The following is an 18,239-nucleotide window of genomic DNA, read 5'->3' on the forward strand; positions in this document are numbered from 1 at the left end:
TCTTTGATGATACAACTGCTGAAGGTAGATTATTCCTTTAATAATCCTTTTCAGGAAATTACAGTTTTTTTTTTTTAGAGTTCTGGCCTCTGCCACCTGCTGGACCGTTCGTTGCACAGCCCCGACCACTGAGCCGGCCTTCCTGATTAGTTTGTCCAGTCTGTTTTTATCCGCTATACGGGCGCCATCTCCCCAACAGGCCACAGCAAAAAACAGAGCACTGGCCACCACTGAATGGTAGACACTGCACAGTAGGGGTTGGCAGATATTAAATGACCTCAGCCTCCTTAAAAAATACAGTCGGCTTTGTCCCTTCCTGTACACCGCCTCCATATGACACTTCCAGTTCAGCTCACTGTCAAGCTGCACCCCAAGGTACCTGTGATTAGCGACCACCTCCACCTCAGTGCCCTTAATGGTGATCGGCGTTGCTTGAGTCCTCCTCCTCCCCCTCCTGAAGTCCACCACTATCTCCTTTGTTTTTTTGGTGTTAAGATGGAGGTTATTGTGTGCGCTCCACTCCACAAAGTTACTTATAATGTCTCTGTATTCCTCCTCATTGCCCCCTTTAATGAGGCCGACAACAGCTGTATCATCCGAAAACTTCTGCAAAAAGCAGCTGTTGGTGTTCCATTGGAGATCCGCTGTGTAGATGGTAAACAGGAACGGAGCCAGCACAGTTCCTTGTGGAGCCCCTGTGCTGCTCAAGATGGTGCCCGAGACACTGTTCTGTAGGCGCACGTACTGTGGTCTGAGGGAAAGGTAATCCAAACACCACAGTACCAGTGATGGATCCACTTTCATCTTCTCCATCTTCTCCCCTAGCAGTCGGGGCTGAATAGTGTTGAAGGCGCTTGAAAAGTCAAAAAAAGTAATCCTTACAGATGCATCAGTAGTGTCCAAATGTGTGTACACCCTCTGCAGCATGTAAATGAGGGCATCATCGACACTGATGTTAGGCTGATATGCAAACTGCAAAGGATCCATGTGATTTGACACACTAGTCCTGATGTAGGAAAGGACAAGTCTCTCAAATGTCTTCATTATGTGTGAAGTGAGCGCTACTGGTCTGTAGTCATTGTAGAGAGTGGGATGGGTCTTCTTTGGAACAGGTACCAGGCAAGATGTTTTCCACAGCCTTGGAACCCTCTGTAGACGCAAGCTCAGGTTGAACAGGTGTGTTAGAATACCACACAACTCTGAAGAGCAAGTCTTCAGTAGCCTTGGGCTGGTGTCATCAGGCCCCACTGCCTTCCCTGGCTTCAGTCTGTCCAGCATCACCTTGACCTGAGCAGTATGAAGAGTCATGGGTGGGGCTGCCGGTGGAGTGGGAGGTGGAAAGAGGGGACTCCGTACAGGTGACATCTCAGGAGTGATGGAGAGAGGGATGGGAGGTGGAGAGGAAGCAGCAATGGTCAGCAGACCAGGTGGGGGAGGCTGGGGTGGTGTGGAGCCGTCGAATCTGTTGAAGAATCTGTTCAGATCATCAGCCAGACTCTGTTCACCATCAGGCAGTGTACCACCGTTCTGCTTCATGCCCGTGATCTTTCGCATTCCAGCCCATACCTGCTTCACACCATCTTGCTGCAGCTGTCGTTCCAATTTGAACCTATAGGCTTCTTTCCCCTCCTTAATCCTCACCTTCAGTTCCTTTTGAAGTTCTTTGATTTTATTCCTGTCGCCCTCCCTGAAAGCCTTTTTCTTCTCATTTAGTAAGGCCTTCAGGCTGCTGGTAATCCAGGGTTTGTTATTAGGGTAGCAACGAATTACCCTGGGTGGCATGATGTCATCATAACAGAAATTGATGTAATGGGTAATGCATTCTGTTAGGCCGTCAATGTCTTCCCCATACTCCTCACAGAACGCATCCCAATCTGTTGTCTCAAAACAATACCTCAGGGCTTCATCTGCCTCAGGATACCAGTCTCTTGATGTTCTGATGGTGACAGGCAACCTCTTGGCAGCTGGTGTGTAGGAGGGAGAGAGATGTAGCATGTCGTGGTCTGATCGACCAAGAGGGGGCAGTGCAGTACATTTGTATGCATTTTTGACATTTGCATACAAGAGATCCAGCGTTTTATCACCTCTGGTTGTACAGTCAATAAACTGTTTAAAAGTGGGCAAAGTCTTAGAGAGACAGACATGGTTATAATCTCCAGACACAACAATGAACGCCTCTGGGTACTTGGACTGGAGTCCCGCTATAGTGGTGTGCAGCACGTCACACGCGACTTCCGCCTTGGCAGATGGAGGAATATAAACAACAATGGCTACCAGCATAATGAACAATGGTAGTAGCATAATGAATTCTGAAGGGTATAGACACATTTCTATAGAGACACATTTTCAGTTTCTTACCTTGCTGGAGATGCGAGTGTTTTCCGGGTCGCATCTCCGGTCGCTCTGCGGCTGGAGATGCGACCGGAGATGGAGTTGGAGGCCTCCTCGGACTGACATTGAGCCCCACCGCAGGGCATGGACTTAACATCAGTCGATCCCTTGCCTGGGATCACTCCAACCATGGCCTGCGGACTTTACATTGAGATCGTCCCGTTAACAGAGGGCTCGAGGCCCCCGACCGTGGGAGAGCAAAGAAGGGAAGAGATTTGAATTTTTTTTTCGCCTTCCATCACAGTGAGGAATGTGGAGGAGTCACTGTGGTGGATGTTTATGTTAAAATGTATTTTGTGTGTTCCGTTGCTTTTTATTTGTATGATTGACTTGGCAAATGAAATTCCTAGTGTGTTGCAAAATATACTTGGCTAATAAAGTATTATAGTGATTGTGTGAATGGAGGGGACTATGTATAAACACTACTGTAATTTCTACATGGTGAAACCAAAATGTATAAAAATGGGTCTTTATTAAAATCTGACAATATGCACTTTAACCACGTAATTTTTTCTATTACAAATCTCAAATTGTGGAGTACAGAGGCAAATAAATAAATGATGGGTCTTTGTCCCAAACATTATGGAGGGCACTGTAAGCATTGAGTCAGAATCTGCATGAGAAGAGTCCCCAGATCGGCTACGGTTGTCGTGCAGCTGCAGTGGAAGCTCAGATTGCTGTCCCATTCACATATGATTGCCTTGTTGTGTAACCCTTATTTGATTGAATAAATAACCCCCCTTTTGGGATGGGCAAACCGAATGAGTCAAGTTCCTCCCTGCGTCACACACCACCTTGATTTGCAAATATTTTGCTGTTCCTTGCCCTGATCATCATGGCTAACACTGGCCAATGTGTCAGAAGGAACTGTAGATGCTGATTTACACCGAAGATAGACAAAAAATGCTGGAGTAATTCAGCAGGACAGGCAGCATCTCTGGATACAAGGAATGGGTGACGTTTCGGTCGATCCAAAACATCACTCATTCCTTCTATCCAGAGATGCTGCCTGTCGCTGAGTATTTTGTGACTGTCTATGTGTCTTTTGATTGGCTTTAAGCTTGCAGCTGTGACTGTTACAGTCAGCAGATTTAAGTACATACTTATCAAAGCACAGAAGTAACAACATTTAACGCCCAACAAAAATCTATTCTCCTTCTGAGAGCTTTTTTGTGCAGAATGCATGATGAATGCAAAAAACATGTTTACCATTTACCAAAATAAATTCATTATGTTCCAAGGTTTAAGAATTGACTCACTCGGTTTGCCCATCCCAAAAGGGGAGTTATTTATTCAATCAAATAAGGGTTACACGACAAAGGAAGGTAGGTGGGAAAAGTCATATAACTTAGCACAAATGGTAATGTGAAAGGATTTTATTTTCAGCATATCTCACCAGTTATCGGCTGCGTAGTCAATTGCTGTTTCCAGAAGACCAAATTTATTCAGTAATTTAACTGCTGACTCTCCTCCCAGATTTTTAGCCCATAGGTAGGCAACCTGTTTATGAGCATTTGCACCCCCATGGGCTTTAGAGACCTTCAAGAAACACAAAGAAACATTCTTAAATCAATTATTACGTTACACACATTGGAGATTTTTCAATTTTCAATGAAAACTTACCAAGTACAAATGGGTACTGATGTTTTCTCAGAAGAAAAAATAATTTGCAGTCTACTTTGGAATTTTTCAATTTAGTACTTAGAATACCACAGCAAAAAACAACGCAACCCAATCAGTTATCTGCTATCAATTAATGTTAATAAAAGGTTATATGCTATGTTGAATAATTTCCCCAAATTGCTCTGATTAGTGCATCCCTCCTCCCTTTACTAATGTCCAATTATATATTTCTCCATTCTGAAATTTTTGTTGCCTATCCAATTATGCCTCTATGTGAGGGTAAGTGCACGGATGGATAATAGTCACAGGGAGAAACAGAGAAAAACATTGTATGACCAAGAGGATAAAGACATTAATAAATCCACTAAAGAAATCATTGTACTCATGTAGAATATAAAGACACTGAATAACTAATCATTAATTTGTCTTCTGCAGTGGTAAATGAATATAGAATCCTCTGGATGCTTTATCGAGAAAAGGGTCAAGAGATGGCAAAATGGTTAGAGGAAAGGATGGAATAAAAGCTGAGATACAGGGAAGAATGGAAAATGTTATTTAAAGTAATAGACCGGATAAAAGATGGACGCATGCTAGAAAGAGGGAGCTTGAGCAGAATGAATGTCAGAATAGAGATGTGAATGAATGAATGAATGAATCTCTTTATTGTCATTGCACATGGTACAACGAAATTTAAAACTCAATCCCACGGTTTTCCCGCGATTCACAAGAGCAATTTTAAATATATAAGAAAAGGTAAAAATATATACATATAAATTTTTTTTACAGATAAATAACAATAGCAGCTGAGGTAGAACCATTCAGTTGAATGTGAGTGTTATTTCTTATTTTGCACTGTTAAGTTCACGTATGGCTATGGGGTAGAAGCTGTCTCTGAGTCTGTTTGTGCGAGTTTTGAAAGACCTGTACCGTCTGCCAGAGGGCAGCAGGTGAAACAGGTTGTGTCCAGGGTCCTTCAGGATGTTGGCTGCCCTGCCAAGGCAGCGAGAGCTGAAGATGTCCTTCAGGGAGGGCAGTGGGCAGCCAGTGATTTTTTGTGCGGTGTTGATGACCCTTTGAAGGGCTCTCCTGTCCGCTGCAGAGCAGCTGGCATACCATGTGGTTATACAGTACGCCAGCACACTCTCAATGGAGCAGCGGTAGAAGGACACCAACAGCTTCTCCTCCAGGTTGTTTTTCCTGAGGATCCTCAGAAAGTAGAGTCGCTGCTGGGCCTTCTTGACTGCTGTGGTGGTGTTTGTAGTCCAGGAGAGATCCCCCGTAATTTGTGTGCCCAGGAATCTGAAGTCTGAGACCCTTTCCACACAGTCCCCATTGATGAATAGGGGTTTGGGGGCTGCACTGTTCTTACGGAAGTCTATGATAATTTCCTTTGTTTTTGTGGTGTTTAGGATGAGGTTGTTGTCTGAACACCACGCTGCCAGTCTTTGGACTTCCTCCCTCTAGGCTGTCTCATCTCCTCCTGAGATACGTCCAACCACAGTCGTGTCGTCCACAAACTTGACGATGGTGTTGGTGGAGTGGGCGGGGGCACAATCGTGGGTGTAGAGGGCGTAGAGGAGGGGGCTCAACACACAGCCCTGTGGGGAGCCGGTGGAGTGTGATGGGGGTGGAGAGGTGATGGCCCAGTCTGGCGGTCTGGGGGCGGTTAGACAGAAAGTCCTTGATCCAGAGGCAGATGGGTTGGGAGAGTCCTAAATCCATGAGTTTGGTGACCAGTCTGCCGGGGATGATGGTATTGAAGGCGGAGCTAAAGTCAATGAAAAGCATCCTCACATAGCTCCCCTGGTGTTCGAGGTGGGTCAGTGCAGTGTGAAGAGCAGTGGCGATGGCATCCTCAGTGGACCTATTTGCTCTGTAGGCAAACTGGTGTGGATCGGAGGTGGGCGGGAGGCTGGCTTTGATGTGCTGCTGGACCAGCCTCTCGAAACACTTCATGATGACTGGTGTGGGAGCGACCGGTCGGTAGTCGTTAAGGCCGCTGATAACAGGCTTTTTTGGTAGTGGGATGATTGTGGCAGATTTCAGGCACGGTGGGATGATGGATTTGGACAGGGACAGGTTGAAGATTTTCGTGAAGACCTCGGAGAGCTGGTCTGTACATTCCTTCAGAACCCTTCCTGTCACGCCATCCGGGCCGGCAGCCTTCCTCGGGTTCACCGCCCTGAGCACCCGCCTCACTTCATGCTCCTGCACAGTGAGGGTGTAGTTGTTGTTGGTAGGGGCTGGTGGGAGAATGGTGACGAGCTCTTCTGGTTCTGCCTCGAAGCGAGCAAAGAAGCAGTTCAGCTCCTCTGCCAGTGAGGCGTCGCCTTCGGCCGTCGTGCTGTTGCTGGGCTTGTAGTTGGTGATGTGCTGGATGCCCTGCCACACCCGCCGTGGATCGTTGTTGTTAAAGTGGTCCTCTATCTTCCTCTAGCAGCGCTGTACAGGGCTCTGTCGTCAGACCTGAAGGCGGTGTTGCGGTCCTTGAGGAGAGTTTGGACCTCTTTTGTCATCCACGGCTTCTGGTTGGGGTACACCCGGATGAGTTTGTCGACGGTGATGTTGTCAACACAGTTCTGGATGTAAAAGAGTACCATGGATGTGTACTCCTCCAAGTCCTGATTTCCAAAAATGTCCCAGTTTGTCCTTTCAAAGCAGTCCTGTAGCTGTGAGGAAGCTCCTTCAGGCCAAGTTTTAACAGTCTTGGTAGAGGGTTGAGCTTTTCTCCTGAGGGGGTGTATGCTGGTGCTAAGTAAATGGATAGGTGATCCGACTGGCCTAAGTGTGGTAGTGGTGTAGCTCTAAACCCCTTCTTGATGTTTGAGTAGGCCTTGTCTAATGTATTTTCTCCCCTGGTTGCACATTTGATGTGTTGTTCAAACTTGGAGAGAACTGATTTTAAGTCTGCGTGATTGAAATCACCAGCTATGATATGGGCTGCTTTGGGGTAGGTGTTCTCTTGTTTGCTGATAGCGCTATGGAGGTAGCCTAGGGCTCTGCTAGCATTAGCATCCGGTGGGATATACACAGCTGTAACTATGACCACGGTAAACTCACTTGAATAAAATAAAATGAATGAGAAACAATGGGGAAAAGGAAAAGAGCAGAGCGTGAAGAAAGGAAACTGAAAAAATATATTTTAGAAAGGGATACGGTTGCAGTGGTGTGGATAAAGGGAGAACTGAAATAAGAAACAATTGGAAATCTGGTGGAATACATCAAGATGTCTGAAGTTTGTTTCGGGGGAAAAGTGCAATTACCAATTAACCTGCCAATATAGGGTGGCACAGCAGTAGAATTGCCACCTTACAGCGCCAGAGACACGGGTTCGATCCTGACTACGGTTGTTGTCTGTATGGAGTTTATACGTTCTCCCTGAAAACGTGTGGGCTTTTTCTGGGTACTCCAGTTTCCTCACACATTCCAAAGGCATGCAGGTTTGTAGGTTAATTGGATTTTGTAAATTGCCCCTTGTGTGTAGGATGTGAAACTGAAATAACATAGAATAAATGTATGGGTGATCATTGGTTCGACACGGCTCGATGGGCCAAAGGGGCTGTTTCCATGCTAAATCTCTAAACTAAACTACTATATATTTGGGATATGGAAAAAAAAACTAGAGCATTTGGAGGAAACCCAGTGGACATGGAAAACACTTGTTGTTACTGTGAGACAGCAGTTTTTCTAGCTACATCACTATACTGCCTCTTCCTGCCTCCGAACATACACAATTATGAGGGAAACCGTTGGTCCATAATGGGGACAAGTGTTATGGCAACAAGTATTAATGGATCCGAGGTCATGATCAGCCATGATCTGTTGAATGGTCAAAAAAGATTCAAAGATCACATTGATTGACACATGCTCCTATTTTTCATGTTTAGAGATACAGAATGGAATCTGGTCCTTCGACCCACCAAGTCCACATTGACCATTGTTCACCCAGTCAGACTAATACTATGTATACCCACTATCTTATCAACTCCCTATACATTAGAGGCAATTTACAGAAGCCATTTAATCTACACACCCGTACATCTTTGGGATGTGGGTGGAAACTAGAGGATGTGGGTGGAACCTGGAGGAAACCCATGCAAACAGCCACCGAGGCAAGAATCGATCCTGGGTCTCTGATGTTGTGAGGCAGCATCTCTACCAGCTGTGCCATTGTGTCGCCCTATTTCTTTTTGTTTTATTATTGATCACATTCTGGATAACAGGAGGGTATAACACTAAAATAAAAAATTCAGGGGATCTGTTTATTTTGACTGAATTGTAAGAGACAAACAGGTTTTACTAATATGTTTTGTAATATAAAGATATTTCAGTTTATTAGAGCCATTTGATGTTTTAAGTTTCAACATTTTTGAGTGGTCTTTATAAACAATGGATTTCATGTCTATTACAAAATGAATGCAAGAATATGCAAATGAACAAGCTGATGTTCTCACCCTATACGCTTCATCCCACATGTCATTAACACGGTACATATTCACAATTGCTTTCCATTCTTTCGCTTCCAAGTAATGATACTCAGCTTCTCGAAAACGGCCTTGACTTTCCAGTTCCTATAGCAACACAATCATATCAGAACAGGTTGCACCAATAAATCCAAATGATAGCTAAAAATATATTAACACTACTGTAACTTGATTGAAGCTATCTAACTGTGGAGTAATAGATTTTAGCTTCAAATTTCAGTTGAGAAAAATAATGGCCTAGAGTTTGCAGTGTTTTGCAGCAGAGCAACCTGCATTTACCCACTTCAATGCCAGCAGATTCTGGACAGATCCATATTAAACCTGGAAGCCCTGAATTTGTCAGCATCTTCTGAATTTTCAATCTATCACTTTGCATGAAGTTGCTTGAATTCCCCAGTATTTAAGCTTGTGGAATTTGCTCACAGATTCTGCAGCAGGATAGAGATGGTACAAGATCTGTAAGCCCATTCATGTGATTGAAGATTTTGTAGTTGTGAGGAAGAAAAGTAAAATAATTTTTGATTCTATGTTTTTGTGGTAAAGTGTAAATTTATTTGGAAGGCCCAGGCATGATACAATCAACCTTGTCAGGTATGCCCAATAGGGTTTTGTCCAGCAACCTTTGTGGAAACCCATATGGTAAATGTGAGACAATTGAGGGTTTCATCGGCAGCAGCAGTAAGGAAAAAATGGGCCAAGTTGCCAAATTTTCATATCATGTTGCATCAAGATTCAGATTACCTCTGTACATTTGGATTTATGAATATAATTTTAAAATCAATGTCAACATAACATCCTCTCCTGTAATATTGGACAAATATTTTTAAATTATAGATATAGTCATGGAGTCGTACATCATAGAAACAGGCCCTTGGCCTCACCGTGTCTCGGTTAAATATCATGTCTACCGAATCTAATCCCATGCATTAATTCTACATACCTCTCTGCATTGACCATTCAAGTATCTGATGCTTTTGAAATGTCGTTACTGTTCCTGTCTCCACCTCCTCTGGCAGCGCATTTTAGATTCCAACTACACTTTCTGTGAAAAATGTACCTCCCTCCCCAGATCTTCTTTAAACTTCCTCCCTCTCACGTTGAACCTATGGCCTCTAGTTTTAGACACTCCACCATGGGAAATCAACTCTGGGTATCAACCCTATCTATGCTCCTGTAATTTTATACACCTCTACCTTGTCACCTCTCATTCTCATTAGCTCCAGGTAAAACAGACTCAACCTACCAATCTCTCCTCATAACTCAAGCCCTCCAATCCAGGCAATTTACTTGTGAATCTTTTCTGCAACTTTTCCAGCTTACTTACAAATTTCTTGCAGTTTGGCATCCAGAATACACCTAGTGCAGCCTAAACAACATTTTGTACAACTTCCCAATTCCTGTATTTAATGTTTTGGTTGATGAAGGCTCGCTTGCCATATGTCTTCTTCACCAACTTGTCTATTTGTGTCACCATTTTCAGGGGTCTGTTCCTGTACCTCCAGATTTCATGGTTCAACAAGTCCCCAATGTCCCGCCGTTCACTGTGTATGTCCTGCCTTGATTTAAATTCTCAAAATGTATCGCCTCGCAATTGCTTGAGATAAATTCCATCTGTCATTCTCTTGCCCATTTTCCCAGTAGATCTATATCCTGTTGTAACCTTCTTCACTGTCCACTTTACCACCAACATTGCTGACATCCACAAACTTACTAATAATGCCGCCTTCTTTCTCATCCAAATCATTTGTATGAAACAAACAACAGTGGACCCAGCACCAATCTCTGCGGTACATCACTGGTCACATATCTCCAATCTGAAAAACAACTATCCACAGCCAACAAGCCAATTTTGTATCCAATTAATTAGCTCACCCTGAACACCATGTGTTCTAGCCTTCCAGATCAGCCCACTGCTAACATTCAAGTAGACTATGTTTACCACCTAGCCCTCATCGATCTTCTTGGTGATGTCTTCAAAAAAATGTAATCAAATTTGTGAGAAATTATTTCTCATACACAAAACCATGTTGACTTTCTCTCAGATGTCCTCACCTTTCCACCTGCAAAAAATACAGCAGTAGCACAGTACAGTCAGACAAAAAGATGCATTTTGAACACAGCTACGTGCACTTATTTTCCCATACCTTTGCAAGATGAAGGTGGGTGTCAGTAAGTAGTTCTTTATGATATTTTGCCACCAGCCGTATCATGTCATCATACATTTTAAGCTTCTTGTACATTGTGATTGCTAAATCAGGTTCATCAACTGTAATGTATAATCTGCAGCAAAAGATTATCATAGTAAGAGTTCAAAATAAATTAATCAATTTTCTTCCATTAGGTCAGAATACTAGCTGTAAATACAGTGGGTAGATACAAGATACAATGGCGATTAAATTACACCTCCTACTGCTTTGCCATGCTGTATCCTGGATCTCTTAATCCTTTCCAGCCTCCCAGTGGAATGTTATAAACATTGTTTGGCATTGGTCTCATCAGTACTTGACAAAGACCATGTGATATACTGAATGTGCACAGGTTAATTTATCAGCATTTCACAAATAGTTATGAATCCATGAATTAAGGAAGTAACATATCTATTGCCCTATTTGCTAAACATCTTCACTTTTAGAATACTTAAATGGATGACTCCCAAGCAGCAAACAAGCAAAAAACACAGAACATGAATTACCCAAAGATTAGGATTTGAGATATTCCAACCATCCCCCCAAATTGGGACCCAAGGTTCTAGTCCATACCCCAGGACTTTGACATGGAACTCAACAAACACAAACCCATGACTGGGACTCTCTTTACCCATTCACTACTAACCATTTGCCACCCACATATTCAAAACTATGACTTGACATATTGAGACCTCCATCTGAGACTGCAACCCCTCTAGCCCAAATTTAAAAAAAGATGAAAGGAACTGTAATACAATTTTCTTTCAACACTAAATGTCACTTATTCAAACTGCATTATAGTTGCCATTGGACTGAAATAATGTACTGAAATATTTGATTACTACAGTGCATGCAATGATCAATATTAAAGCGATATTTAATTAAGCCATTGCGGGAATACAGAAAGTCAGCTCTACCACTGGAAACATGGCATCATGCAGAATCTGGATATCATTCAGTTGTAGCACTGACAATATTCCAAAATCCTAAACCTGGGAGATATCATTCTTGACTGACCCCAAGTGGATGTAGTAATGCAAAAAACAACTGGAGTGAATTGTATCTGTAATTATCTATATATTTGGCAATACCAGTACCAGCACTGAGATCAATACTGAACATTTGCAGAATATCATAGGAACATTTGCATTATTGCATGTGTCAAGGCAAACAATGGACAATTTGGGTCAAAAGCTTCTACATCATCTAATAATGCCTACAGTATTGTATTCAATATGTTACCTTTCAGCTTCTTTATATTTTCCATTATTTTCCAATTCTTGTGCTTGATTTATATACAAAACTGCAACTTCTTCCTGCTTCATGCACTTCATAGCCAACTGTAAGTTTTAAGAAAAGTTTTGCTTTAAACTGACAATTAATCTGTGAGAGTTGCAGAATTATCATTGCATCGAACAGACAAGTCCAAAGCTAAGGGCACTGATAGGGTAGATAGTGGAAACATTTTCCCCATTACATAAGTGCTTAAAGTAGAGAGCTAATGGGTCTGTTTCTATGTTGAATTAATGTGTAATTATGTATATTTTGTTATAATATATGATTATGTCAGAAATGGCAATTCAAAGGTGAAATGACTAACCGTATAAACAGCCTGATTGTCAAATTTATGCTTTTCATAAATTTGTAGTGTCATTCAATGGTGTCATCTTTACATTCAAGCTAAGTAGAGTGTTTGCTGGAAAACTCAGAGATAGACATTGTACATCAAGATGGTAAGTAGGACAGATATGAAAAACATATATAAAATCAATATTTTACAGCCAAACACTATGCTGCGGGGACATAGCAAGTGTAGAGTAGTGCTCAAAGCAATCAAAATGGAGTCCGCCAAATTTTCTAGGGTCAGCTCTATCCCCAATGATTCCCATGCGAATGATAACTATCTATGGAATCAGGAGAAGATCTTGGACATCATTTTTAATCAATACAATATCCTTGAGTACGTTGTCTGTTTCTGTGTAAGTGTGTTGGGTTTCTGTTCCCCTTCCTACAAGACAAAATTATACTTCGACCAGTGTCACAGGTAAATTGTGCTGCATAAACATGCTTCCTAAACAGTTTCACAGAGAAATGCTTCCTAAACAGTTTCATTTTATAATCAGAATTCAGCACACAACCTTGTGAGCCTTCTCCCAACATCCCACTTGCTTGTACATGTCAATGGCATCCTTGATTTGGTCAGCTTTAATGTACAATTTTTCTGCAGTCTAAAACATAAAAGGAAAAGCCATCAATTCAGGTTAACAGAACCATAAAATATATAAACCTCTTCAATAATATTTGATTGCAAGATGTGGGGATTTTTCGTGAATATCTTTGGGCAAGATGACATATAACGTGTGTAGAAAAGAACTGCAGATGCAGGTATTTTCCGAAGATGGAAACAAAGTGCTGGAGTAACCCAGCTGGTCAGGCAGCATCTTTCGAGAAAATGGATGGGTGACATTTCGGGTCGGGACCCTTCTTCACACTATTACAGTCTGAAGCAGGGTTCTGACCCGAAATGTCACCAATCCTTTTTCACTAGAGATGCTGCCTAACCTGCTGAGTTACTCCAGCATTTTGTGTCTATCGTAGTGACAAAGCCCGCCACAATTAAGCAATCACCAAAACATATAATCATGATAAATCATGATATCGAATGGCATGCAACACAAATGTGACACATGCAAAATCACTTTGGAGCTGAATGCTCTAGTCAAAATGTTACATATATGAACGCAATGCAGGAAATTAATGTTTGCCTTCATTACATAGAACAAAAAAATGGGGTGAGGCAGGAGATGAATCCAGTGCCATTTTACATACAAAGTTCCACATACACACATTGCAAAGTTCACCGATTTTTCATTTGTATCGCAGTGTTCCAAATTGTAAAGATTTAACTTGTAGCTTAAAATATTGATATGTTGATTATAGAATCAAAATGAATTAAAGAAATGGTAAAATTGGTAAAACAAAGCCACAGAACTTCCATTTTTCAAATACAACCATTTATTTCCACATACATTTATTACAGTTTATAATTTTCTTCAAGAAAATAACAGTGTAATATATCACAATGGTCTCTAGATCCAGCTGGCTACAATACTCAACACTGTGATCTGTCATGAAATGCCTCTGTCTATTGCATTGGCAGCAACACCTCTCAGAACAAACACATGGACAGAACCAATTAATTTGGGGGCATATACATCCAAATGAAATGAAGCTCAAATTCCACCTGGATGAAACTTGGTGGTACAAAATCTGCCTTTCCCCCTTTGATGCTCACCTATCTTTTAAAGCCAAATGAACAGCAGCAGCCTGTCTGCAACCTAAATTCCACGTTAAATAAAACATTAAGCACCAAAGAAACAATACATATAATGCTAACTATTCTATTTTTATCTGGTGAACTTGACTATAAAGTTCTTTGGTTTGCTCAAACACATTCTGGGAAAGAACATGGCCTCCTGCCAAGAACATTTATTGTTTTTGTTTTTGCTTTTTAATTATTTGTTTGCATATTTTGCTTTCTCAATGAAACAACAAAAAGCTCATCAATATTTTTCATGAAAGCAGTGCCCATTAAAACTAAGTAAATTAAATTAGAGCATAGCATGGTGGTACATTGTCTGTGGCACTGATGACATACAAAGCACTACAATGCTGAGAACTGTATTCTGTACCCTGTATCTTCCCCTTTGCTCTATTTATTGTACTTAATTCTAACTATCAACTCTCATATATATGGTATATCTGATCTGTTTGGATAGCATAAAGCTTTGCATACTATCTCAGTAAAATTGACAGTAATAAACCTTAATCACGTTGTGACCCCAAAGCTCCAGAGGCCCAGCTGAAATTATGACCTTGGGTGTGGCCTCAATAGAGTTTATGACTTCCAGTATAACATTATAGGTTTCCTTCAGGTGACCTTTCTGTTCTGTTTCTTCCCATGTGCCATTGATGTGCTAGCGGATAGGTTGATAGTTTACAGTAATCTGCAGGTGGCAGGAAAACTGAGTGGAGGTGATAGGTATATGAGAGGAAAGGTTGGATTAGCGGAAATGAGTGCATGATGGTCAGCATGGACATTGTGAGCTGAAGGGGGCCTTGTGCTATATGCCATTTTAGATGGGTACATAGATATATGGGGAATTTACCGATATAGATCAAGTACAGCAGAGGGGATTAATTTAACTTGGCATCATGTTTGCATGGACATTGTGGGCTGAAGGCTCTGTTCCTGTGCTATACATATGTTCCTATGTTCTATGACACTAAATTACAACTATCTTAAGGCATTCATCAGAAGAATCTCCTTGCAAAATCAAACATATTAAGGCCAAATATACATGATTAAGATGTTATACAATTTTTCTGTAAAATCACAATAAAAGGACAATGTGGTGACACAGAATGAAGCAAGCAATTGTGATGCAAGAACAAGAGCAGAATATTTAACATCAGATAGGAAGGGGAGGTAGGGATAAAATCTAATTTAGGATGAGACTAACTGCCCCATTGCTGGCATTCCATGAGAAGATAAATGCATTAGTTAAAAACACAAACTCAAAAGCACAGATGCTAGAAAGAAGGTATGATTACTATAAATATTAGAAACAAGATGACCAAACTGAAAGTTTTTTTACTGAAACAGAGATTCATTAATAGGCATGGGATTTATGTGGCCAACATCTATTGGTCAACCCTAATAACCTTAGTGGTTGTGAGGTGCTCTTAAACCACTGCAGTCCCAGTGGCACAGATACTCGTACAGAATTGTTGGATATCTAAGATCTTGGCTGAAAGTGAGCACTGTTGAGATCCGAATGTTGACAAATTTGCAGAAATTTTGCAACACACTGAATTTTAGAAAGTCTGGAATAAAAGTAAATCGGTCAGCAAATGAATAAAGAACAAAAAATAACCTCTAAAGATGTCAAGGAGAAAAATAAAGTATACAGTGCAATTGATAAAGGCACATGGAGAAGCAACTTAAAAGGAGGAGCAGAAGAATACAGCTGGAGGCAAAATGTCAATTTAAAAAAGATTTTAGTACTTGAAGTGTAAGATAATAATCACAGATGACTTAAGAATGATGGCAGATGCAAATAGACAAAACAGAATAGAGCAAATATTCTGAAAAAATGCTTCTTCAAGTACTCACAAGGGAAAAAAATCAGCACATTGCCTGCAGGTATGAACAAAGTTAGTGACCTTGTTATAAATTAATTGGAAGCTTGCATGATAAAACAGGAACATGTGGGGATATGAAAGATGCTACAGTTAATGCAACCTACTTGTAAGCAAGTTGTATTGGGTTGGAGGGAAGTAATGAGTGCAGTGCCCCAGGGCTTAGTGTTTGAACCATTATTGTTTCTAGACTTACATCAATGACCTGAAAACAGAAAAGTCTTTACAAATTTGTAGTTGGTTCCAAAAACAGGAAGGACAATGGAATAAAACTTCAAAGAGCTATTGGAATCCTTGCATGTTTGACACTTGGTGCATCCAACAGTGAAATCAATAAAGTCAGCTAATTATTGAGAATATAGTCAAAATGATCTAGAACAAATATGTTGTCATCAAATCTTTTGGTCAAGCATTATAGAAACATAGAAAATAGGTGCAGGAGTAGGCCATTTGGCCCTTCGAGCCTGCACCGCCATTCAATATGATCATGGCTGATCATCCAACTCAGTATCCTGTACCTGCCTTCTCTCCATACCCCCTGATCCCTTTAGCCACAAGGGCCACATCTAACTCCCTCTTAAATATAGCCAATGAACTGGCCTCAACTACCTTCTGCGGGAGAGAATTCCACAGATTCACCACTCTCTGTGTGAAAAAAGTTTTCCTCATCTCGGTCCTAAAAGATTTCCCCTTTATCCTTAAACTGTGACCCCTTGTCCTGGACTTCCCCAACATCGGGAACAATCTTCCTGCATCTAGCCTGTCCAAACCCTTAAGAATTTTGTACGTTTCTATAAGATCCCCCCTCAATCTTCTAAATTCTAGCGAGTACAAACCGAGTCTATCCAGTCTTTCTTCATATGAAAGTCCTGACATCCCAGGAATCAGTCTGGTGAACCTTCTCTGTACTCCCTCTATGGCAAGAATGGCTTTCCTCAGATTAGGAGACCAAAACTGTACGCAATACTCCAGGTGTGGTCTCACCAAGACCCTGTACAACTGCAGTAGAACCTCCCTGCTCCTATACTCAAATCATTATGAGTTCATGATGAAGGCAAGTGAGTGGCAATGCAGAGAAAACCCACAAGGCTAATCTCTTACATTAAACTATTAAAACTTGAGTTTTAATACTGTACTAATTTGATGTTTTGGGCTCTGGGAAATTGCATTCAAATCAAGGTCTTAAATTGTGTACGCAAATTAGAAAACGGCATGGAAAAGACACACAATATTACTTTAAACCAGACTATGTGGTATCTTTTCCTGAATATGCTAGAAAGACAAAGACAATTTGGACTTTTAAAGAAACAATGGGATAATGCAATTTAGTTTTTAAGTAATCAGAGCGGGTGGAGCAATAGAAACATAGAAACATAGAAATTAGGTGCAGGAGTAGGCCATTCGGCCCTCCGAGCCTGCACCGCCATTCAATATGATCATGGCTGATCATCCAACTCAGTATCCCGTACCTGCCTTCTCTCCATACCCTCTGATCCCCTTAGCCACAAGGGCCACATCTAACTCCCTCTTAAATATAGCCAATGAACTGGCCTCGACTACCCTCTGTGGCAGGGAGTTCCAGAGATTCACCACTCTCTGTGTGAAAAAAGACAATGATGGAGGATGTCTCCAACTTTGCTTGGTCAGGCCGATCCTGCATTGCTACAAGGATAATGGGCCTTCATGCCAGCTGCAGTTAAAGCCTTGGACTTTGAAAATGGTGCCAAAACTAGGCCACTTTTGTAAATGGTCTCAGTGGACAATTTCTTTACACTTTGCACTTAATCTGGGAATGTGCCTATGTATAGTGATAATTTACTGAACTGTATGGCAACAAAATCACTGTATCTCTGTACATTTAATAATAATAAAGCAACATAGAAATCAGAATAATTTAATTTAGCTGGTTTAAATGCTTTTGTGAATCATAATTATCTTGTAAAATTGCGCACACCACACATTATCTTAAAATAGCTAGAAACTATTAACATAGAAACGTAGAAAAATGGGTGCAGGATTAGGCCATTTGGCTCTTCGAGCCAGCACTGCCATTCAATATGATCAAGGCTGATCATCTAAAATCAGTACCCCGTTCCTGCTTTTTCCCCATATCCCTCGATTCCTTTAGCCCTAAGAGCTAAATCTAACTCCCTCTTGAAAGCTTCCAGTGAATTGGACTCCACTGCCTTCTGTGACAGAGAATTCCACAGATTCACAAGTCTCTGGGTGAAGAAGTTATTCCTCATCTCAGTCCTAAATGGCCTATCCCTTATTCTTAAACTGTGACCCCTGGTTCTGGACTTCCCCCAACATTTGGAACATTTTTCCTGCATCTAACCTGTCCAATCCTTTA

At 41.3% G+C, this 18,239-nt stretch overlaps 1 protein-coding gene across 1 annotated transcript in view; it reads right to left on the minus strand.

Annotated features, from left to right (window-relative positions):
* Window positions 1-18,239, minus strand: part of ift172 (intraflagellar transport 172) — a 145,086-nt gene that overhangs the window by 38,138 nt on the left and 88,709 nt on the right. Inside the window, exons 26-30 of the mRNA XM_033021383.1 lie at window positions 12,823-12,912; window positions 11,927-12,024; window positions 10,643-10,778; window positions 8,469-8,585; window positions 3,788-3,930 (exon numbers count right to left, since the gene is read on the minus strand). Coding sequence (XP_032877274.1) covers window positions 3,788-3,930; window positions 8,469-8,585; window positions 10,643-10,778; window positions 11,927-12,024; window positions 12,823-12,912 — 584 coding nt within the window. The remainder of the gene's footprint in view (window positions 1-3,787; window positions 3,931-8,468; window positions 8,586-10,642; window positions 10,779-11,926; window positions 12,025-12,822; window positions 12,913-18,239) is intronic.

The sequence above is a fragment of the Amblyraja radiata genome, chromosome 5, assembly GCF_010909765.2.
Source record: "Amblyraja radiata isolate CabotCenter1 chromosome 5, sAmbRad1.1.pri, whole genome shotgun sequence".
NCBI classification, from domain to species: domain Eukaryota; kingdom Metazoa; phylum Chordata; class Chondrichthyes; order Rajiformes; family Rajidae; genus Amblyraja; species Amblyraja radiata.